Source organism: Spodoptera frugiperda, chromosome 7, assembly GCF_023101765.2.
Source record: "Spodoptera frugiperda isolate SF20-4 chromosome 7, AGI-APGP_CSIRO_Sfru_2.0, whole genome shotgun sequence".
Classification (NCBI taxonomy): Eukaryota; Metazoa; Arthropoda; class Insecta; order Lepidoptera; family Noctuidae; genus Spodoptera; species Spodoptera frugiperda.
In genome coordinates this window covers 12,232,999-12,258,955 of record NC_064218.1, presented here as the reverse complement: position 1 = coordinate 12,258,955, position 25,957 = coordinate 12,232,999, and the positions used below count along the sequence as shown (strand labels likewise).

Genomic DNA, 25,957 nt, shown 5'->3' with positions numbered 1-25,957 from the left:
ATCTCAATCCTCTGCCAGTAAACCAAGGAGGCGGGAGATCCGGAGCTGCGGACTACCTAGCCGGAACGCGGAGGTTTTTAGTCAGTAAGAGTCTCGACACTAAGGGATCTCGCCTCGCCAAAGCGGGAGAAGTCATGGAAAATTTAAAACGAATCGATAATGAATAAATTAATCAACTACCTTTTCCTTGCATTTTTATCCGATTACTTCTCTGTATAAATGATTCACATCTGTTGAATGTTATTTCAAAAGAAAATCAAAGCTAAGAAACCAGACAGAAAAACATGGCCTTTTAAAGAATTTAAAGGAAAATTCTTAGATATTCTAGATCATTAAGGAAATAATAATTAATACTTATCTGATGACTTAATATTAACAGAATGTTTGTGCGTTCATCGCTTGATTTGTATAAGTGATTAACTTAACCAGCTAAGCTATTGGTTATGTCAGAGCAATATGTATGTAATAGGGATGATGACGGGGTATAAAAATTAAAAATCTATTTAATCCGTCAGTTAGGTAATGAAAAAATATTAGACTTGTGTTTTTTAATTTTGTCATATAAGATAACAATACTTAGATAAAACGAATCAAAGTTTAGGAGTGAGAACAAATACGTCATTTCTACGTATAAAATGTACCTAGAAGTGACGTCACGCGATATTTAGAAATTACAGTAGTTTTGTACACACAATACCAACATTTATTTACCATATTATCAAACTCACTACAATTACATTACTATTACAAATTCCTGGTACCCTACTACAGACAACTACACATGTAGTTATAAAAAACCAGTTTATCAGTGTCTCACTTTGTACGACCTGTCCAAAGAATCAACGTTCAGTTTATACTGGTTTATCATAGCTTGATGTGAAGCTGTGAGTACAGTATAAAACACATGAACTTAACATTTTATAGTGATTCCGGCAATCAAGTCGTAACTAGGTTATCGATAGCACAGAACAACGTAACTAACGCATAAATAAGTTAAATATAAACCTCCTAGTTAACATTAACGGTCTCTAAACCTAATTCTTAATTGGTTTCGTGATGGAAACTTGGTTTTACAGACGTGTGCTAAGGATTTATTTGTTAGTATACGAATTGGTAACTTTTGAGTACCTAAAAAACTAGGGAGTGTGGAATTTTTACCTCACTAAAACCTCTCTAGTGGCCACCATTTACACCTAAAGGAGACCAACCAGTAGACTCTTAGTAGACGCATTGGTACCTAGTGCAATTGCTTAAGTAGAAGTCAGTCTTCGAGTTAAAGATAATTATCTACACTATAAGTAAATAGAGTAGAATCAGGCGTTACTTTGTATAAGCGGAATTAAAACTAAAAATCTATTGTTTTGTTAATGTACCTACACTACAACTATTAAGTTTATCAATTGCTTAGGTTTATACACATAGGTTTCCCACACGCTTCTTACAATTAATTTAATGGTTACTTAACACAGTCTTTAGCAATTGTTTTCAATACAAAATCGTTATTAATTAGTTAAAGTAATCATTAAAAGTCTCTGACTACAGCAGTTAGCATACTATAGGTACCTATTAAATATCCTACTCTTGAAATGTTCTATTAATATTAAACAACAACGAAACTCCGTAATACGTATATCTGGTTATCATCCACTTAAATCCAGTTATCTACAAGAATCCTTAGTTCTTGAAGCACGGACCAAGGACAATTAATTTTAGACACGCATGTAAATTATATCGATGTGCAAATTATTCCATTACCAAATTAAAGAGTAAGTGAATTGTGTTCTTAAGAAGATGGGAATGTTATTTGTATTTCACAATGCACCTCAGTTTCGCACGGGTGTAAGGTAGGTTAAGTACTTATTTCTCTCACGTGAAATTTTCATTACTTTCTGTCAAACTATGTTTTTTTATGATAAGACTAGCTTTTGACCGCGGCTTCGCTCGTGTTAAGAAGTAGGGTAAACTCACCAGTAACTGGCCACTTAAGAAAAGCGCGTTGTTCATTTCAATGCCAAAGTAAAACCTATTCTTATTAATGAAATTTATCAAAATCCTTTCTTAGGGGATGCCTACGTCATATTAGCTTTATACAGTCTCAGCCAGATCGATTTCAAATTGACAAAGTTTTTTACAAACTGTCATCCCCTATTTTATGAATGAATTTCAGCCCGATCTGTTCAGTGGCATGGACGGTGCGTTGATAGATTACTATGTTAGTCAGGTCACCTTTGAGTTATATGAGAAGACTTTGAGAATCTCATGAGACTCAAAACATAATATATGTTTTTTTTTTAAGTAAAAATTTTAATAATCGTATAATGGGAATGTAAAAGAGGACTGATCTACTTTTTAAATCTTCTTATTCAGATATTATTTTATATTGATAAAGAATATCTATCTTCTAATAATAATATATCCACGAGATTTTATAATACTCTTAACCTTATTATTTAGTTACAGGTAGTCAGGGGCAAACCGGGCAACCATAAAAATAAAATTGGTTCAAAAGCAAAGGTTAAAAAACGTGGGGCTCAAACCAGTTTGTATTGAAGCAAACTGGAGCCTGACCTTGCAACTATCTTGTTCAATAATATTGAATTAATAAAACATAATCAACACTTCATGTTTATTCATAATCCTTCATGGAACTCATAATCAGATTGAAAGAAAAATAGCCACCTAGGTATGTAGATAATTTTGTATAGATTTTTAATTTAGACAAGGTATTTTTCTGAGAAATCTATAAGTTATTGCGTCTGCACTAAAATGTATGCAAGCTCTGAATAATAAGAATTTGCATAGAATGACCATTTAAGTTAACAAGAGATTATTAGTTGTATGGATTATCTTACTAATTCTAATATTTATTATAAATACGAATGTCTGTGAGTTTGTGTGCATATGCGTAACTCAATCACGTTAAAATGGCTGAAGGGATCGGGATGTCGGGTGATTTTGATCAGGGGTGAGTTTATGATTTAGAATAACACATAGAACATTTTTTATTCTACGGGGCTGCGGGCGAATCCGCTGACAAAAGCTAGTGAAAAATATTTTACGGATCGCCTGGTGGTAAGCAGTCATTATAACTCAAGTGTGAATGCAACTTCAAAAGTAATATATTACAGATGTTGTTGTCGACGGTGTTACTTCTGTATTTGGAAAAACTCAATCTTATCCTTGCACCATTATATCATTCAATGTGTCACACTGGTATGATAGGAAAGGGATGTGATGAGCCATCAGACCGACACTGACGCATCACACTCCAATCCAAATGTACCAAGTACAGTGAAACTTGGTTAAGTGGGACCTGGATAAGTGAGAAACCTCCACAAATGGAACTCATACTGAGGTCCCTACCCATTGGCACTGAATTACCTCTATTAGTGGGACAAACAACCCTCTATAACTGGGATTCGTTCTTTCAATTTATCATCTTAGTTACCTCTATATCTGAGACAGCAAGTGAATTTTAATGCATAAACCTCAGTAACTGAGACAACATCGTTTTGTTTGTTGATTTACTTATTCTTATTAATTTATAATGTGCACATAACACATTGTTTTATTTAAGAATCACACCTCTTTATGTAAAATAACCTGTATGTTCACCTCCATTAATGGAACCCTCTGTAAATGAGACAAATGTTTATTTATACCTGGTTATCTGAGACACTGGGTTAGTGGAATACCTCTATAAGTGATACCAATTTGAAGGTCCCTTGAAGTCTCACTTATCGAGGTTTCACTGTATTTAAATGTCAAGGTTAAATGTACCACGAATTCCATTACATTAGTAATCCCATTTGCATTTCTGATACATTGGTATTGTTGTCAGGAAGAGAGAGATTACCTCGCAGTGGTGTCATGCATGGGGCGCTATTTAAAACTGTGTACACTTAATGTACAGAAAATGAAGAAGAAACCCAAAATTTTTTTTTATAATACTACGGTGGCAAGATAGAACACGGCCCACCTTGCGGTTGCACCACTTGGAGCATTACATGCGCTTTCCCGACCCTTAATAATAATAATAATAAGTCCGCAAGGCAGCTTGTGGCGAGCTGTTGGGCAGTGGCGACCCCACGGACCTGACTCCCGGGAGAGGCCCTACTTCTTAACTCCGGTTAGTACTCGTGACTATCCGGAGTGGCCTCTCCTACCTCACTCTTGCCTTAATCGGCTGGTTTGAGTGGAGATTCGCAAGAGTGGAGTTGCCTTCAGCTCCACTTGGGGGAAGGACGTATCCCAGTAAGATGCTGGTAGGGGTCTTGACCGTACTTCCGGGATTGCTCTGATAGCCGTGGGATGCCTCCCCTTCCTCAAGCAGCTCAACGGATGTTGCTTCCCTTGTCGCTACATGCTAGCGGCCGTTTCCGGGGCCCACTATTGAGTTTGCGAGTCACCCCCTGCCTGTTTATCCGTATTTTTCAATATTGGTCAGGGGCAGGGGCCATAGTCCCCATAGTTAACCGGTTAACTATTCCACAGCCACCCACACCCATAGCCCTATCATTTCCTTTTACCATATCTCACAATAGTCCTGCATCAACCGGGGATTGTCCTTTGGTGTACTTCCATAGTGCATACAGGGATAATCGCCGGCTGATGTCCCATTACATTTAGATTAAAATTGTTCAACGGGCCTCTGCGAGTTGGCTTCGGCCCCTCGTACGCCTTCCAAAGGTCCGGGACCCTGTGGTCCCGTGATTATGTAAGGAACAAACATAATAATAATAAATCTTTATTCGCCGAAATATGGTACAAAAAAGGTGGTAACAGGTAATTATGTAGCTAAACACATTTCGCCTTCAGTAGGCATGCGAAAACTTAAGAACTTAAATAACCCTATTATTACATATAAAATTATGTTCTATACTTAAAAAATTCTTCTAGGGTATAGAAGCACTTTTCAATAAGCCAGTCTTTTAATTTTCTTTTAAATTTCGTGGTAGGTAGCTCTCTTATTTCTCTAGGAATATTATTATATATATTAATTATCATCATTGAACTATTTTTCTTATGTAAAGTACTTCTACATCTTTCCATTTTTAATTTTGTAGGATCCCTCTGTTTAAATTTACAATTCTCACTAACCTTAGGATATAATTGAGGATAGTTTCGTACAAACATACCTATCTCAGCAATGTATAAGGATACCACAGTCATAACACGTAATTTTTTGAAAAGTGGTCTGCACGATTCTATTGGACTAACACCGCATATAGCCCTAATACATTTTTTTTGTACAATGAACACTTTATTTATATCTGTAGAATTACCCCAGAGAACCAGACCATACCTCAAAACAGATTGCACATAGCCATAATATGCTGTGAGGGCTGTGTGTGTGTCAGCACTTTGTCTAAGTTTCTTTAATGCATATACAAATCTATTTAGTTTTTTACATGTAGTGTCTGTTTGCATCTTCCAATTACAATTTTCGTCCAATATTAAACCTAAAAATTTTACACTCTTTTGTTTTGATATTTCCTCACCATTGTATACGATGTTAATCTTTTGTGGCACTTGCTTATAATTACTGAATTGTATAAAATTAGTTTTTGACAGGTTTATTTGTAAATCGTTAACGTTTAGCCAATCAATTATTGTGTGTAAAGTACTGTGAACTATTTCGGTTTGCCCTTCCTTACTATCTTCCGGTATTATAATTGAAATGTCGTCTGCAAACAGAACGCATTTATAGTGAGTAACATTAGGAACATCATTTATATACAAAAGAAACAAGAGAGGCCCCAGAATACTGCCTTGGGGAACTCCTGCTTTATTTACTTTAAATTGAGATCTATAAGTGGTTGACACAAATTTATTGTTAATATTTGTCACTTCTACGCACTGCTTTCTGTTATCTAAGTAGCTTCGGAGCCAATTTATAGCTGGACCTCTAATTCCATAATATTCGCATTTCGCAAGCAATTTGTCATGGTTAACTAAATCGAAAGCTTTGCTCATATCTAAAAAGACTACTGTGACCGGACGTTTATTATCTATACTCTCTGTAACAGATTTAACTAATGAGTATGCTGCTAACGTAGTTGATTTTCCTTTCTGGAAACCGTTTTGCTCTTCATTTATTACTCTGTACTTATTAAGAAAAAAATTTAGTCTATGGTGCATGACTTTTTCATAAATCTTTGACAGTATCGGGATTAAGGTGACAGGTCTGTAGTTGTTTACGTCTAACTGACATCCCTTCTTGAAAAGGGGTTTAACTATTGATATGCGAAGCTTTTCAGGGAAGACACCATTTGAAAAAGAAATGTTGATTAGATAAGCTAGCACTGGCGATATTATTATAGCTGAAGCTTTTATGATGTTTGTGCTGATTTCGTCATAACCTACAGACCTTTTATTATTCAGTGATTAAGATACCTAATAACTTGCTTCTTGAAATACCCCATATTGTAGCCTCCTGGGAAAACCTCGGAAAACATATTGTTACCTATTATTTTAACTGAAAAGTCACACCCAAGTAAGTATCCTTAGTCAATAGGGTGACTAAGAATATTCGGGTTTGACTGGGGTGAGTGAGGATAGACGACTGTGACCATTCGACCACACCGCCGAGGTCGATTTTTGGTGTTTCGTTTTAGTAAGTGTCTGACACTCCCTCTAGCCAGACATAATTGGAAAATTAATCTCTCAAAAAAACAAAACAAGAAAAGAAGGACTGACACCGGCGACACCCAAGGAGTCCCAACTCCCAAGTGCATTGATGTCCTTTATGGGGTTAAGGATTTGGGTTTGGAGATTGGGGATAGCGAGAGCCAGCCCGTTTGTACCAAAGCATGGTTGTCTTGCAATTAGTCACATATAATATCAATCAACGTGAAATTGTAATCTAGTTTATGCGCAATTTCAAATATAGTCTATTTAATTCTCATCAACCGTAATAGCCACTAGTTAGCAACACCCAACCGGTTTCTTAAACCAGTTCAGCTAATGTTGTGTACGTTCATTGGCAATAAGTATAGCTGCTTGTATTAGAGAGTGTCACTTACTGGGAAATTATACTCTCTAGGTTTCTTGGTAGCGAGCTAAAAGGGAGTCTCGATAGTCGGTGTGAAAGAAGCTTCGATTTCGAGGTGAAAATTGGGACGATTATGTATGTAAGGTGTAGCCAGAGGTGCACTGTAAGATAGCCACAGAAGATTCCCGGGTCGGCCAAAGAATTGATGGGCTTTTTTCGAAAATTTCTCAGTAGTAGCACGGAGTATGGATTTGTGCCCAGTATGTGGCTAATAGAGTCACAAATAGTGAAAAGAGAGCGTACATTGTATAGCGGCTATAAGTGACGTAATGTGCACTTTTGCCTACTCCTTCGTGGATAAACGGCGTGACGTTGCATGTTCATAATTCGTAAGTAATTAGGTATCACACTAACAAGTCACATAAATGCCTTTCCACAATATCTTCCATCTACTCATCCACCGTTCAAAATAAAGAAAGTTTAACAACATAATTATTAATTAAGATTGAACTATTACTTTAACTACCTATCTGAAGAAAGCATCTTATCGTGTAACTACAGCAGAGGCAAGTTTGTTTAAAGTTTTAAATCTCTTTACAAATCTCACTATACAATATACTCCTGACGTTCCCGGAGTCGGAGCCCCGGTAGCCCGCTAGCTAATCCGCAGCGCTGGATAGTTATTGAGACAGATCATGATGATTACCTATCATCATTGTGAATCATAGAAAATGAACCAAATTATATCCACCTTTTAAAAGAAATTTGCTATAATAAAAAAAAAATAATAATAAATGAATAAATAAATTCCAATTTTGGGATTGGTTTGGTCACCAATGTAGTAAATTAGGACAAAAACCAACGGTGACAAGGTTATGTCCTTTCTAGGAAAATAACGTACCTTAGCCATTACAACGTTATGTTATTTTAATTAGTAATTAAACCTGGTGCTTGTTGCCCCTAATTGGAGAAAACTGCAAGCACTATGTGTCACTGCAGGGCAATGACCTCTGTTCTAGGTGTAACACAAACTCGAACGTAAGTTTGCCAATACATGCTATATTAAGTATCAAGCTTATATAGCTTTTTTTTTTTTTTGTATCGCGATGGAAATCCTCATGGACTTCCCACGCCGTGGGGACGACGGGGGGTGTGCCGGACTCTTACCGGCTAAAACCACCGCGGTGTTCCTCCACTGCCTGTGGCCGTGATCCGGGCTGCCCTCACGGATTCACCGCACCCGGCAGGCTTCGACCTACCGCTACGTTTGCGGCAGGTCCCGCCACGTTAGCGGCCCTGGGAGGCTGCTTCCCTTCTTCGAGTAGCGCGCGTGGAACACTACGCTAACGCCTACTCTCGCCTATACAGCGGACGTCTGACTCCCCCAGTCAGTCGCCCGCAGGCCTCTCCTATGGAGGTCGTAGATCGGCTGCCGCCTCACGGCGGCGACGACCGGCGCGTCTACGGCTGGAGGGAAGAGAACTTGACTCCTTCTCCCTTTCAGCCGCTTCCCTTGCCAACATAACTTGTTTACAGAAGGTAGTGACTCCATCCCAGCACTCTCACTGTCAACCATAGCTTGTATAACAGTCGACAGTGAGAGATCTGTCCCGCCGAGTACTGCAATGAGTTCAGGGCGCGGCTCTGCCCATGCAGAACATTCTTCGAGCGTATGCCGCGCCGTATCCTCCAAACCACCATCGCAGTGATGACACACCGATGTCTGCTCCCGGCCTATGCGACGCAAGTACTTTCCAAAGCAGCCATGTCCGGTAAGTACCTGTGTTAACCGGAAGGTTAGGACACCATGCCCTCTGCCGATCCACGCCTCCATGACGGGACTTACTGCCGCTATAATGGCGTGCCCTGCACTCACGACGGAGTTCAGTCCTTCGTGCCTCAAGAACTCGAGGTGGATATCGCTCGCCCCGGGCAGCCAGCTCTCCGCGCCACCTATATAGTGATGCGAGAGCCTTTGCTTCCAAGTCCCAGGGTGGGGATCCAGCTAAGAGGCTAGCAGCCTCGAAAGAGATCGTGCGGTAACCCCTTATCGCCCTAATGGCCATTGCGCGCTGTGGACTTCTTAGTAAGGCGATATTGGGTGCCGTCAGTCCATCCGCCCAAACTGGTGCGCCGTAGAGGGCCATTGACCGCACGATCCCCATGTATAACCACCGGCAGGGTGTATTAGGATTCCCCAAGTTGGGAAGCAACCGCGAAAGCGCCGCTGCTGCTCCCCTCAATTTGGGAATCAGTTGCCGGAGGTGGGGTCCGAAGTTCCATCGACTGTCGAGGATCAGACCAAGATATTTAATGGTCGAATTTACTGCGATACGAACCCCTCCAACCACAATGTGTGAACCTGCCGGTGGACCCCGCCGAGACCATGTAACCAAGTAATTACTTATTGGAATTCTATATTTAAGAAATCGGAGAACTATTAACTCAAACCCTGTAGGTAATAAAATTTCTATTATTAAGTTTCATTTAAAAATAACTGTAGTTTGATGAACTATGAAAATATTAGAAGTAGTTAGCTTGGAGTTTGGATTGACTGGAATTGTGCCGGGTGGACAGGTAACAGACTCATCCTCTATTATATGGGACGCACATCATTACTAGTGTAAAACGGCTACTAACTTGCATAACCATCTTTATGTCTGTTTTCCATTCGAATAGCCAGACATAGTGAAAAATCACAAAAGCAAATTTTAGCATAATCTTAACAACTAGAAATGGAAAATACGAGTATTTCGTTTTTTTTTTTCTCATCTAATGCGATATTTTAATTTATTTCGTTGCGGGATCCAAGGTTATTAAATTCATGCTGGACTTCAGAGGTTTGGTGTCTTCATGGTCATATCTACTGTAGATCCTGGCTTACAGGAGTTGCAGCGGTTTTAGGAGATTGAGACAGGCTTGTACCTCTAAAAATATCTCAACAACCTTCATTACTATCACTCTCTTTAAAAATAAACACATGACTAATTAAATTGGCACACGAAATGGCTTACCAAATACATAGTAACAACCTACATATACAAAACTAGTGATAGCATTGGCTTACCACGACTACCAACTAAAGCCAACGAGTAGATGACTCATAGCCATTTAGAATGCATAGCCCAAACACAACATTTCCGTAAATGGGTAAATTTTACTCGGAAACTATTTTTGTATGTCAGTCGACATGAATTTCAGCGGTGAATGCGATGACAAATGAGGTGGTTGGGTTATGGGAAAATAGTCCTTCTGTACCTACTTACGTAAGGACTTTCCCAATTAAAGAGTATGGTAATGGGGTTTTCGGTGCGGTTGGACTTATTATAAAATTCTTTGTTTTAGAGCATGATGAATAGTAATGAAAAGCGTAAGATTTTATTTTGCAGTTCAAATAAATGTCGCAAGTTCTTTTCCCGCACGGAAAAACTTTTTCTGTGATCCACATTCATTGAAATAGATAGTATGAATGCATTATACGTACAGTGTCACCATAGATAGGATATGAAGATTAAGAAAGATACTATATTTAATTGAAAACTTCCCTTTTAACAAAGAAAGTTCATAATCAAATAGAAAATTACATCCAAATGATAAACAAGGATCCTTATGGAAACCTACATTCATTGTTTAAACTAGCTACGAACCATAGAACAATGCTATGTTTACTTATACAATAGATTAAATTAATCAGTAATCCTGCTCACCAACCTTTCGTGTACGTTAGTCACGATTCAAAATAGTCGCCACTCATGATTTTTAGATATGGTTAAATGTCGGTTTAACCTGCCGTAGTTCGCAGTTGGACTATGAGCTTCCTCTACAATACTCAACATCAGTGGCGCAGCGTGCCTTGGTGGGACATATAAAATTTTGTTTGTGAGCAATGTTTTCATTTTTTTCTATGGGAAAATCATCCAATGTTGAGTCATTGGATGATTTTCGATGAGAGGGGAGTTACCTGTGTTATAAAAGTGAGCCCATGTTTGTGGGCCTTGTGATGACGTTAATTTTCCTAAAGTTGCTGCCAATTTTGAACGCATGTTTAAGGCGGAAAAAGGAATTGATTATTAGGAAATTTCTAATTTTGAAAAGAAATAAGAAATATTTTTGTTGCCCCGTTGTCCGGGGGCCCCGAAACACAGCACTAGCTACGGCCCTGCTCAACATAAATAGTGATCCTCTCTATTAGAGGGTTTCTGGGTTTGTCATAATCTCCTCGCTTAGCAGGCTGCTGGTTAGATATTGTAGTTTAAAAAGTTCAGGTTCATCAAAAACATTAGTTTTAATTGTATATCTGTCAAAATCTAGATCAATCCAGAGATTTTGGATTAAGATATTAATATTATTTGGTGGTCAGTCTTCACAAGACCCGTAGGGGTATAAAACGGTAATGGTGATAAAACGTCTGCCGTTGCCGTTTAACGTTCAAGACACGCCACGGAAAAACCTTTACTCATGCAGCAAAGGAATGAACATTGCTCACCAAGCCAGCTCAAGGCAGATTTGCCATTTAAGTATCTCAGAGAAATAAATAAAAAAATGTTGGCAACCTTACTGGTTTGTCACATAAACGCTACACATATTTTATGTACACATGCGGGTAAGACAAAAGCCTTTGACAATACCAAGCTATACCAATTTGTAAACCATTTTAAGACTTTATTTGCAAAGCGATATGATTGAAAATGCATTACAATAACTTTTCTCTAATAGGGTAGCTTCATGTGCAAGCGTCAAAAAAACAGACACTTTTTTGTTACCATCATGAGGTCGTTGACCTTGAAGCCTCACCAAGCGTAACCAAAGTATTTCGAGTAATTAGTGAGTAAGTCGTGAATTTATGGCCATTCTTATTAATGTTGCAATTTTTCTCGCTCGTGACAAACGCAACTTTGGGCAGCGAAATTAATTTTCATTTGCAGAGCTCGCTATTTTGTCAGAAATATAAAAAAATCTTTTTGTAAAAGTCTACTATCAACTATACAAAAAATACAAAACTATCACCTATACAAAACACCAAGATTGCATAATCTTGGTGTTTTGTATAGGTGATAGTTTTAGGCACAGGTTTTAGGATTAGAGAATCTATGCACATAGTAATCTTTATTTTTCCAACAGTCTTGTAATAACTAGACTGTACACTGGTAGTCCAAGGTTTAAGGAGATATGGTTACTTAATACATTATTTCTAACAATAAGCATTGTTACCTGTAAATACCCAGTACGAAGAATTAACAGCAGTATACAAAGATTTAAAGATATTATTATCTTAAAGAGTAATAAAACATATCTCTTGATAAGAGTTCTTAATCCCTAGATCTTAGATAAGCGTTCCTTTTTTTTTGAGGGGGGAAAATCATACAAAGCCTTCTCGCTTTGGGCGAGGCGAGAAGGAGTGTCAGACTCTTACTGGCTGAAAACCACCCTGTTTCTAATCCTGCTTTTCGAGCTGGAGTCCCGGTAACCAGTTAGGTAGTCCACAACTCCGGGTCGGTCGGTCCTACTGGGTTCCATCTGTGGTAGTCTGATGGCATTTTGAGGCGCGCGCGGAACGATATTATCAAGACGGTAATGAAGTAGTAAAAATGCACTATAAGAAGATTATAAGAACTTCTTATAAATCTTCGCGTAACATTTGTTTTAATGATCTTACAGATGGTTTAACTGTGTAGCGAAGGCGTTTACAAACACGAATGTTAGACAATTAAGCAGTTGGCTCCTAAGCCAATGTATTATCATACAAACAATGATTGCAATGCTTGAGTAAGTACCTATTACAAAATAAGTGGTAATGAAATTGAATAGATAGATTTATTTAAATATTAAATACCTGCATGTATAACTGCACTTCTAAAGATCAAGGTCATGTAAAAGGTATCCGATTACTTGCAGTTTAAATACGGTAGGTACCGCTTACTGACTATATTTTAAATTGTAACTATTAAGGGAAAAAAATATTAACCGTCAGCCTTAGCAATTGTTTTCGGAACTTAATCGTTACCAAGGAATAGTTAAAGGAATTATTAAATGTTTCTCAATTACTATGATATTTTTATGCAGTCCTTAAGTTGAAATAGCATAACCAACGCTACTTCATTTCACATGTAATATGGAGATATGTACAGTTATCTCCAGCACTGAACCTTGAACTCACGGGCATCAGCTGTTACATTTAAAACGCATTTTACATCATTATCAATGACATTTTTTTCCTGGCCTTTTTTCAACTATATTGATGGAGCGTTTACGTTCACATTCATGTTTAGACTCAATGTTAAATAATTTAGGTTTTAGACTAACTATACAATTAGCTTTTTTAAGGGGGGGGGAATCATCCAATGACTTCTCCCGCCTTGGGTGAGGTGAGAGGGAGTGTAAGACTCTTACTGACTAAAAACCATCCCGTTCCTTCTCCTGCTTTGAGCCGGAGCCCCGGTAACCTTTTACTTTATCCGCAGCTCCGGATACAAATACCTATAGCTTAGCATTTTCTTATAGGTACACGAGGCATTGAACTCTAGCTCTAGACTGTAGTTAGCCTAAGTAACTAATGCCACACAGCACTTTAACACTCAACACAAAGTTATTCAAATGACCTTTTGTAAATTCCAGTGAAACGCATGAGAGGCTACAATATAGCAAAACACGACAAATCCATTTATGTTAGAAATGAATGGCAGGAAGCGATGACCCAATGCACTGGTCTTTTGTACCACACCATTTGTAATTGGATGCAGTTTTATAATATTATCGGTTTATCGAATACTATATGGCTAAAGAGAAGGTTTCACCTTCGTTGTGTTTTGTTATTATTAATATCAAACAATGACATTTCATTGTTTGATTTTATATTAGTCTATGAACCTTACAGTACCTCTGTAATCGGGTTATTCGATGTTGAAGGATTTTGCAACGTTTTGTTCTCTTTTAATGGGTTTTTTTTTTAATTTTACTTGAAAGCTTTGACAATCTATGTATAGACGATTAAAATTGGTTCATTACCTTTGATGTAATCGGTGTTCAATCATAAAAACATACCGGCCGAATTGAGAACATCCTCCTTTTTAGAAAGTCGGTTAAAAAGAAAGAAGAATAGATCGTCTGAAAAATGTTATAAAAGGGAAAGAACTTTGTGATAGATTGAAGTCTGATAACGCCTCTGGTGTTTCAAGTGTCCATGGGCGGCGGCGATTGCTTACCATCAGGTGATAGGGACTCGTTTACGGACGGCGTGTTCCATAAAAAAAAAAACAGAGAATTGATATAAAGACATAATAATCCCGACTCTAACTAAATTAAGATAAGAACAGGAAAATGATTACAACATGAAGTTTATTAAAATTACACCCTATGCTAAAAGAAGTGAATGTGGAAAACTTAATCTACTCCCGATGCATGAGTAACACTGTTATTAAAAACACGTATTCCTTAATCTAAATCTCCATTCCCACGAACATAAAGATGTCTATAAAATCAGCCTAGGTAATGATATAGTATAATCTTGATCGTCTAGTCTATCATTGGATTACAAATACCGCTACACTTAGGCGCCGGTTCTGCCTGGGTCTGCAATCAAACTGGCTTTAAGATGATAGCCGTGCGTGAAGATTGCTTGCTATATGATCCATTTTGAACCTAGATGAAGCTAGCAGTTTTCTTAATAAACTTATGTTTTGCATAAAATGAAGTTTTAGATTGAAATTGGTTCTGGAAAATAATTTGGGACTAATTAAAAAAAGTATAGTCTATCCTTTTATCTACGACGGCGTAAGTAGAGGTGTACATTACGGCACTTAATAACACTGTACAATGTATATCTACTTTTCACTATTTGTGCTATAAGTCCCATGTAATCCCATGTAGTCCCGTTCAATAGGGTGTGAGCCTGGACTAAATCGGTAATTAGATTTGTACTATTATTTACAAAATTTCATAAAATATAACATCACTGCACCTTTTGATGACTACAAGATTGCATTGCCCAAACTACAAGATAAAAATTGGAAAATTAAAACCATCAAATATAAAAAACACAGACGAACATCACTAATGCGTTATCACTTGGAAAAGGTTTATCCAACGAACTCAGTAAAAACCAGAAGGATACTTTTCGGTTTCACAAAGACCACGAAAGACGTGATACATTCTAACGATAGATCACGAACATGTTAGGAATGATAAGTGTAGGCAATACCCACACTTAAGGAAATATAACGTAAAGCCTGTTTTTCCTCAAAAGGGAAAAAGCAGTACCTATTTACACTCATTTTCCATCTGTTAACAACGCGATGGTTTTTACCAGTAGCGGCATTTAGACATGTGACTGGAGTTGCACGCTCACTTGTAACTGATTGCTCCGATTAGCAAGCTTTGTTGTTCCTGATAGTAGTATAAAAATATAGAAAATTAGATACTTATTGCAATTACAGTCTAGGAGATCTAGATAGGTTATTATTATTTAATCTTACACTATTATCCACTCTAACGTCCGGCCCGCGCGACCGTTTATCTCTCTAACGTCCAGCCGCGCACGGCATCCGAACCGCGCGCGACTCGCAAGTTCGTCGTAACAAAAAACCTATATAGCTACTGAACCGTAATGCCTAGAATAAAGAAAAGAATACCAAAAAAAAGATAGAAGAATACTGATCAATCTTAACGTTTTTTTTAAATCTTTAGTTAATCTTTAAAATACAATAAAACGGGTTAAACATGAAACACAGAAAAAAAAAACAGAATTATTTCTACCTTTTTAGAATATACGGCACAACTATTGCATATTTTATCAATAAAATATTTTTACAACAAACTAGACTCATTACCCTTTCTTTTGATGTATATATGATTATATTCGGTTAACTCTAAGTACTTATTGTAATTAAATCGAAAGAAAACACTACTCGTAGTTTTACACATCAAAAAACCTGAGGAACACATTGACATTATTATGGAATCTTCAATGAATTTAGTATATTTCTCTTTGAAAAATGTATTATTTTGCTTATTACGAAATGTATTTCGATATTTTATATACTATTGTAATGCAAAGTATGTAAAATATGTATAAACAAAACAAAAAGTGGCCAACACCATACGGCCGGCCATTTTTTTCGAAACAATCGTTTGAAGTTAAAATTAGACTAGATTTATCAGCCAAAACTGTGATATTTATACATCATCGTAAAGCACAAATCTTCTAGTTTATTTTGATGTATAACACTTACAAGATAAATTAAACAAAACTGTAGTATTTACGACATAATTGTTGGAACTCACAAAAACACTTCACAACACGAGTCAACTAACTTTAAAAATTTATATTTTGTTTGTCAAAGCATATTACAACGCCATGTCTTATTTTTTCGTCGAACAATTTATTCAGCTGTATAGATAATCAGTCAAAACTCACCAAACAAGACCGTATTTTAAACTAGAGGGAGTTAAACAGAACTCGTCGCTTTGGATACTATAGTATCCATGGACGTATGACGCTCCTTTTTTTGGATACCGTGCTATCCATGGACGTTAGAGTGGTTATGTAAAACTGAAGAGTTTGTTTAAACGCGCTAATCCGGACTTCGGAAGTACTGGACCGATTTGAACGACACAGGAGAAAATCGTAGAGGGGGCAACGTTTATATTAAAAAAAAAAACAAAACAAAAGCCAATAAAATTTATTTCATTAATCTATATTTGAGGTTTACTACTTACTTCATTTAAATATGAAACCAAATATTCAACATCAATAATGTCGTTCAACTCACTTGGAGACATTTAATGATTACTTAAACCATTCCTTAGAAAGATTTTGTTCCGAAAACAATTGCTAAGGACTGACCTTACTTACACTTACCATTAAATGATTGAATGAATGGTTCATTAAGGATAGTTATCATACCCCGTTTTCCTATCCCCAAATTCGTCATTCTTTAAATCAATTACATAGGTACTTATTTGGTTTTCTTATCCGTCCTTATTTAAATCCTGTACGTGACAATATTATTAAAAAAATAACCGCAAATGTTTATACGTATTATTATCATACTTAAGCTATGAAACATCGGCTTAGGAATTCCCTGTACCAACCATTGAAGGAATTTCCTACAAAACCTTTATTACTATGGCAAAGTAAAATAAACTCAACCTAAATACAGATAGGATTTAAAATAGAATGTCTTATAGCGAGACTATTCAGTACTCAGGTAACGTTAGCACGACCTATTTAAAAAGTCACGTATGTATCATAAAAGGCCTCACAAAAAGTAAGTATTTTTGATTTGGTCGGTTATTTTTAGAGCATGCAATGCACGGAGCAATTTGTGTTAAATTATTGGTTTTTACCCGACTGCGCCAGAAGGAGGGTTATGTTTTTCGAGAGTATGTATGTATGTATGTATGTATGTATGTATGTATGTATAATTGTTTGGCACGCTCTGCAGCCTAAACGGCTTGATGGATTTTGACTTGAGAGGTGTCGTTAGATTTGTATTTACTGTGAGAGTGACACTGGATATATCAAAATGTTTAAAAAAACAAAATGGCGGATTTTTGGCGCCAAATTCGAATATTGTTCACTCTCTAGCCTAAACGACTTGTTGGATTTTGGCTTGAGAGGTGTCGTTTGATTCGTATTTACTGTGAGAGTGACACTGGATATATAAAAATAATAAAAAAATCAAAATGGCGGATTTTTGGCGCCAAATTCGAATATTGCCCACTCTCTAGCCTGAAGACTCGATGGATTTCAGCTTGATAGAGGTCGTTTGATTCGTATTTACTGTGAGAGTGACACTAGATATATCAAAATATAATAAATAATAAAACTAAAAGAAAATTAAATAAAAAAAGGTAATTTAAAAAACTAAAAAACCCGACTGCGTTTCTTTATAACATGAAAATGAAAAAACCCTAAAACAAGAATACAAGAAAAATTTAAGCAGTCGGGACCCATTCTAAATATTATGAATTATGGCTTTCTAGAATGGGTCCCGACTGCTTAATTTTTTCTTGTATTCTTGTTTTAGGGTTTTTTCATTTTCATGTTATAAAGAAACGCAGTCGGGTTTTTTAGTTTTTTAAATTACCTTTTTTTCTGAATCATTTGTTCGTTCAACTTGTTGATTGTTGATAATGCACTTTTTGCTGTGATATTATTAAAGTTTAAATTCAAATGATTGCAATCTTCTCTGTAATGGATGTTTTTAGGAGATGGTCTTAAAAAACTACTATATTCTAGTTCCTGGAATATAAAACCTATGATATATGATAGATTGGATACCTAGGTTTTGCTAGTTTTGTACCTAAGTCATTACAGTCAGATCTTTAAATATTTTGATAACTAAACCAATGAAAGAGCTGAACCAGGAAAAGTTAATGAAATCACATACCCAATCTAAAGATCAAAACTAGGGAGGCTCTATCAGTAGGAATTGACGCAAAATGGACACTAAAGACAAGAGAATTAAGGTCTATTAGCCTTAGCAGAAAAAATCAACCTTATCATTTAAAAAAATGTTTAACTTCTACATCAGCATTTGTCTGTTAACTGTCGTACAAACAGACGATAAGATAGTAAAAAATACGACAGCAAACTGCTTTTAAGAACTTAATTATTCAAAACTGTTATAAATCATTCTTCACAACAATGACAGTGGAATATCAGACTCTATTTTGTAAGAAATAGGGGTGATATTTCCAATATTAGCTCTGAAGTTGCACTAATAGGGGATATAGGTGTAATAGACTTTATTTCCTGGACAGAAAAGGTGATTTTAACTTACAAGGTTGAATGGAAGGTTGCATGTTTCTATGATTTGCCTTTTAGACCCTAGAGGCTAGAAGTGATTAAAAAGATTGATGGCTGATGCACAGGAATGCAGCGTAAAAAATAGATAAATCGCAGGCAATGCTTAATTGCGTAATTTAGTTAATGGCTTAGTCGTAAACACAGCACCATGCTTGTCATTCTCAGAAAGAAAAGAAACCTTCCTCTTATAGTCATTGATCCCACATTGCAATAATACTAAATTCCCTTCAAAACTTTGGGAGCACGAAGGAATTTTGGAAACAAATCTTCTCAAACAGCAACCTCCTGATATTTCCTAACAGTCGTACGTGAAACTAATACATCAATGATTCTGTCACTATCAAGTGAATTTTTATACTCATCCATCAGCTTTCTTTCCTCATTAAAGATCGTTTCAAGAAGTCTATAATAATAGGGATGATGACGGGGTATAAAAATTAAAAATCTATTAAGTCTGTCAGTTAGGTAATGAAAAAATATTAGACATGTATTTTTTTATTTTGATAATTAACTATATAGGATAACAATGTAAAACGAATTAAAGTTTAGGAGTGGGAGAAAATACGTCATTTCGATGTATAAAATGTACCTAGAAGTGACGTCGCGGGATATCAACATATCTTCGAAAGTATTTGTTTCCGTAAGAAAATAAAATATACGTGTCTAATATTTTAAAATAATCTCCAAGACGGACTTTAGTCATCTTCCCAATTATAATCTTGTCTTTCCGATCACTTCCTCCATTGCAAACAACACTTTTGTATGCAAATATTATTCCCATCCTACTTTATTATCTTCTGCTATGAAGGTCAATACTGTGTTCATAACAGAATTATCGCGAACCTCCACTTGTACGATATTCACTTAATATGTACTACCACACATATCAATCACAACAGCTCATTACGATAGACAGCTCATTTCCTAAGTACATTAATGTTGCTTTCACCCCCATCTACTTTAAAATAACTTTGGCTTTCTAAGAAAAATATTATAGAACGTGTTTCTTTTATATTTTAAGTTTCTATTCGATTAATCTTAAAAGGCCATCTTTCAATTTCTTCTGATATCAATTTATAGAAATTGATGCTCTCAATTTACAAAGTGAATATAATAAAAACCAACTCTGATATTACCTAGACTAAATAACAAATATCTTAATTCAGGTAACATATGATCTGATCCGGAGCTGCGGACTACCTAGCGGGTTCACCGGGGCTCCGGCTCGAAAATCAGGAGAAGGAACGGGGTGATTTTTAGTCAGTAAGAGTCTGACTCTCCCTCTCGCCTCGCCCAAGGCGGGAGAAGTCGTTGGATGATTTTCCCCCTCAAAAAAAAAAAAAATTAGGTAACATATGATCTGTATGCTTTAATCAGCGTTTTGCGAATGACATAAAAACATTCATCCACTCAGCAAATAAACACTTCTAGTGTAACCTCACACTTTTTATCCCCAAATGGTTAGGCAGATGTCCACCTGCACATTATGTACATTACACTTTTCACCATTTGTCTGATAAGTCTTATTATAGGGGGGAACTTATTGCCATATACTGGGCACAATTTCAGACACCGTACTTCTACTGAGAAATCGGAAATTCGTATATTAATAAACATTTCTCTCAAGAGTACAATAATGAAATAGAGATTGATAATCTAAAACCAGCAAAAATTGCTTAGTTACATACATACATACATATCGTCACGCCTTTAATCCCCGAAGGGGTAGGCAGAGATGCAAATTATGGCACGTAATGCCACTGTGTACACCCACTTTTCACAATTTATGTTGTAAGTCCCATGTAATAGGTGGTGAGCCTATTGCCATATACCGGGCACATTTCCAGACTCCGTGCTACCACTGAGAAATTTTCGAAAAACCGAAAAAAGCCCAGTAATACTTCGCCCGACCCGGGAATCGAACCCGAGACTCCTTGCCCGGCAGTCGCACTTGCAACCACTCGGCCAACGAGGCAGTCAAGTTTAGTTACACTGTACTGCAATCGCACAGCAAAATAATATACAACATGGTAACAACCAATAGGCCTTAAATAACTGCAACTGAAACCGTGTGCAAATATCCAAAAGACCAAAATAAACTTAAAATGCAAAATTTAACAATGACCTTATTCATAGTCCAGACAAGACAGCGAATAAAGCAGATAAATATTAAGATGTAAAGATAAACAGCGTCTCATCATGCACATATTTTGCATCAACAAAATCAATTTGTTGTCCACAAGCTCGTGTTATCTTTCAATAACTCGCCACACAAATGGGATTTGTATTGTCGTTGTAAATCAATGTGAAACTTGCGAGACACGTCTACGGAATGATAAGGCACTATATTTAGAATGTAGTAAACAGTGTTGTTTAGTAAGATTGTTCTGTGAATGAGTATTTTGATAATATGGATGAGAGAGATGAAGCTTATAATGTAAGTGAAGAATTTGATCATCAGTACTTATGATCAGGAGCAACAGTAGAGGACTATGAAAAAGTGAATAGATTTAGACAAAGAAAAATAGAAAAATGGTATAAATAAGTATATTTCTCCTGAACTTACCAAATAGTTAAGATATATTGTTTCAGAGCAAAAGAAAGAAAGATGAGGACAAGAATACAATACGAAACAATGGACAAGATCTAAACGAGCTACCTTTTTGAGAAGACAAGTCGCCAGCTATGATAACTGTGTAAATTTAATTTAATCATCACTTTAGCCACTCGCATTCTTCTCTAAACCAAAATTGACAACGATGGATTGAGAAATTTGTTACAAACGTGATCTATTATTATTGTAAGTGATTGGCAAAGGACATTGAACTTTACGTTTCAAGTTTCAGAAATCAAAACACAATGCCGCCTTTCTCTTGTAACTGAGTATGAAATGCAAATTACCGAATATTTTGGTGGTGAAATCTTTGTTAAAGAGATAGTGGGAGGTTGAGGAATATACGTTATGCGTGTTTAACTTGTTAAGAAACAATACATACATACAAGTACATAAACAATAGCCTAATAAAATTAGTATGTTACTCCATCTGCTTTATTTTAAAATACCTGGACCGAAAGGGAGGAACCTGCAACATTTTTGGGTTTATTCAAATGTGCCTTGCAAATACTGTTTTATTTAAACTTTATTAAAAGGTGATAAAAACCATTAACTATTGTATATGTGTTTGTATTCTAAGTGCTATGTATGAGCCATAAATTTTCTAACACAACAGTTGTTATTTAAGAATTCTTCCGACTTTGTTGCTTGCGTCGATGTTTGTTTACAAACTGCTCGAGGAAAAAAATCGAGACCACGTTTTACTACACGTACTTAAGGCAATTTATACGTTTGAGGTTGGATTAACCAGTTGGAGTGACGTCGTCTGATATTTTCTATACTACTGTGGTGGAAAACTAACAAATATGTATGTGAAATTACGTGTATGGAGGCAACTCGCTTCCTACCATTTCTCATTCTATTGAATTCAGTATTGGACATCTTGTGACTTGTAGCTGTTTTGATGATGATGGCAATGGGATAGCATATAAGCTCACGGCCTTTCAGTCTGATGGAAAGCAGTCACCGTACCGTCGTAATCTATGGACGTTTACAGAGTTATCGCTTACGTTTTACCGACACCTTAAGGTCCGTTTTTTTTTACTTTTAAACCCCATGCTGTAAGCCATAGTCTAATGGGATAACATTGGCAGGTAACTCATTTCCTTGTATGTTGGTACAGACCTTAGACATCAAAATATCTCTATTTGACTGCACGGTTGGTGCGGTGGCTAGGCAGCTGGCTGCCGCGCAACGGGTAGCGGGTTCGATTCCCGCACGGAGCAACTCTTTGTGTGATCCACAAATTGTTGTTTCGGGTCTGGGTGTCATGTGTATGTGAACTTGTATGTTTGTAAACGCACCCACGACACAGGAGAAAATCCTAGTGTGGGGCAACGTATTTAAAAAAAAAAAAAAAATAAAAAAAAAATAAATTAAAAAAAAATCTCACTCCAAGATACTATAATCTCCTTCTGTATGTAATGGAATTTCAACTTTATCATATTTTAATAGAGTCAACGATCTATTGAATTTTGTCAATTTTGGGTAGCTCATTGTGCGCCTATTACTCAAGTTCTCGAGCATGTTTGCTAAGTAAATCCATGAACAAACAAAATGTATTAATATTTATGAGATTGGCACTATCATCTAGATCAGTGGCTTTAGTCATTGGTTCATCAGTACTCACATCATGTGCTGATCCCAATAGATGTATTTCGTATGCGTAGAAAATATCTTGATTACCTCACTGGTCTTGTAATTACGTGATGTCGTCTAACCGCCCGTACTCAGAGTCATTTAATGATTACTTAAACTATTCCTTAGTAACGATTTTGTATCGAAAACAATAGTTTAAATGACTCTGAGTACGGCGGTAAGTGTAAATTCGCGTGTTCGTTTACTGACTGGAGTAAAGTAATTTTAAGTACCTAGTTAGGTGTTTTAGAATTGCGATTGTGAATATCAAAATGTGGTATTATTAAGAAGGTCTGATGATATTCTGGGTTTTTTTTCTCATATCTAATGAAATGTTATTTGATATTTACATACCTAATGTCGTGATCCGTTAAAGTGCTAATTGTGTATTTCAATGTCATCTTAAAAATATAGGTACCTACTACTGATAACTATTGATAAGAGAAGAAAAATGTACAGCGTTTAAAAAATATACTTCACTACTGTGAAGTACATTTTTCTACAGTACTCTGTAGAATCATTATTTTTGTAAACCATGGTATTTAAAGTTTAATAGTATACTTAACTAATTAATATTGAAATTAGTTTTCTTGCAACATTGTTTTAACTCAAGACCAAAACCTTGATTTAATTTATACAAAAATTGCCAGTACGTACGTATATAGGCTTACTACTTTATTGCCATACTTTACGATCAACTTGTGTACATTCAAATGACGTCACATCAAAACAGGTGTTATTGTAGTTACACATCTTAATCGAAAAGTAAGAACAAATCGAACAATTCTCCCCATTAACACAACAATTAACTTACAACAACATCTATGGTGGACGTAGAAGACATGTCGATTGTGAAAATTCCATCGCCACTCGACGCTGGTACCACTTTACCACCACGTTTTGGCACTTTGAAGCACCCCACTAATTTAAAAGTGCGCACCATTATCACTATTTACTTAAAACACGTTTTTTAATTCAAAAACTGTTGTGTTTACACTCCGAATAAATCAAATATGGCGGTAAAACGCGATGGCCGTGCGAACGCTGCGCGCATGCGCGATAGAATGACAGTTTGTTGTTATGGCGCGAACGGACCGGTGAGTTACAATTACAACCGGCCAGGTAGATTTTTTATCTATCTATCAGGGACTGTATGGTTAGAAATATAACCTTTTTGAATAGTTGGTGTTTCTAACAATGAGGATTATTACAAACCTGTATTTTTTATTCCCACGGTCTTGTGTTTTATTTTGATTTCGTTACGAGTTTACCTGGTTTGGGTCATTCATGTTTTTATTGTATTAGCTGTAGGTATAATGATGTGATTCATTAATGATGCGTACGGTCGTTTGGGATTGCATAATAATACATAACATCACGCTTTTTATTTCCTGGAGGGCGTTTTAGCGTTTTTATTATTCTTTGCTGGAGTATGTGTTTCCTGATGGGTAGGTATAACCTGGGTTTGTTCATGGGTCAATTGAATAGGTTGCTCATGGGCAGACGTGCTCCATCGTAGGCCGCATCATCACTTATTATTCTGTGACTTAAGTACCACCAGGCGCCAAACGTCGACCCATTAAAATATACTTATATAAAAAATACTGAGGTCCATGTAGATGAATCTATTATTACCTATTCTCCAAATTCCGATCTATTACTAGAATTTTTGAAACACCAATAATATTTTGTCTGACTGGGGTGGGGGCAATTTATCTTATACTATTTTTATTTATTAAATAAATAGGTATTTATGTTATAAGTTAATTCTACAATTGTAGAACATGAAAGATGCATACTTTCTTCAATATTTACTTTCTTCATAAACCAACCAAATTAACTGACTAAAACCAAATAGAGATTACCTAAAAAGCACTCTCAATACCGTTACCTCCTATTGTATAAAAAAACAAACAAAACGAAGAGAAAGCAGACACTACAATAACAGTGAACTCATTAACAAAAATTCATTTGTTTATCTTCAAAAACATGTTTTTGTTAACTGACAACACTGCGGTCGCGTGCAAGACTCGCCATTTGCATATAAATCTCGGTGTTGCCAAGTGAAAGTTATGCAAGGACATTGATCGCAAATCTGCGCTGTCGCATGATTCATCGAGCGAATGAACTGGTGGTTCGATTCTTGGGAATGGAAGTATTTTTGAAGGCAATAGATTAGAAATAGCACTGCATGAATGCATGTTGGAAAAAAGTTTATTGCTATGGAAATGTAACTAATAACTTTAATGATTAACTCATTAGAGTTCCATTACCTTAAGTATACCTGCTTACCCCTTTCACCCAGATTAATATGACTGCCGGGCGAGGAGTCTCGGGTCTCGGCCATATATTTTCACAAAAAAGACACAGAGGCGCGATACATAAGTGATTTCTATTGACTTTTTGCTTATTTGTAAGTTATTCAAACGTGTTAATGAACGGTAAGTAGGCGTTAATATGATAGGAACTGATCGATTGGGGATCTATTTTTGGTCAGGTGGCCATTTGATTATCATTCTAGAGGTCATTGAATTTATTATTTAACCTTCTAGTAAAATATTTGATGATTATAAATATTAGCATCATTTATGTATTAGTTGGAATCTCTAGTTCTTAATCGTTTGATAAGTCAACGTATTCCTTTAAGACAAGTCGGGGCACTTATGTAACACATGTAAGCCAAGATCACAGTACAGTAAAGAAAAACCAGAACAAAGTACCGACATAATAAAAGTCCGCCACATCTCAGAGACATGATATAGGAATTCTCAAGGTTCGAGCCTTGGACCAATCACACAAATACGATTGGAAGAATGAATATAACTGGCCAAAGGTAGACGTATTTGTTAATAAATATTTAATAACTTATGTACAGTAAGTCCCAGTAGTAAAACAACACGAA

General features: G+C 36.3%; 1 protein-coding gene across 1 annotated transcript in view; it reads right to left on the bottom strand.

The window, feature by feature from the left end:
• The window catches only part of LOC118266270 (phospholipid phosphatase 3), a 114,102-nt gene extending 89,970 nt beyond the window's left edge, over positions 1–24,132 (bottom strand). The window contains exon 1 of the mRNA XM_035579669.2: positions 23,870–24,132. Within this exon, the coding sequence (XP_035435562.1) occupies positions 23,870–23,998 (129 nt within the window). The 5' untranslated portion in view covers positions 23,999–24,132. The remainder of the gene's footprint in view (positions 1–23,869) is intronic.
• Positions 24,133–25,957: the final 1,825 nt, after the last annotated feature.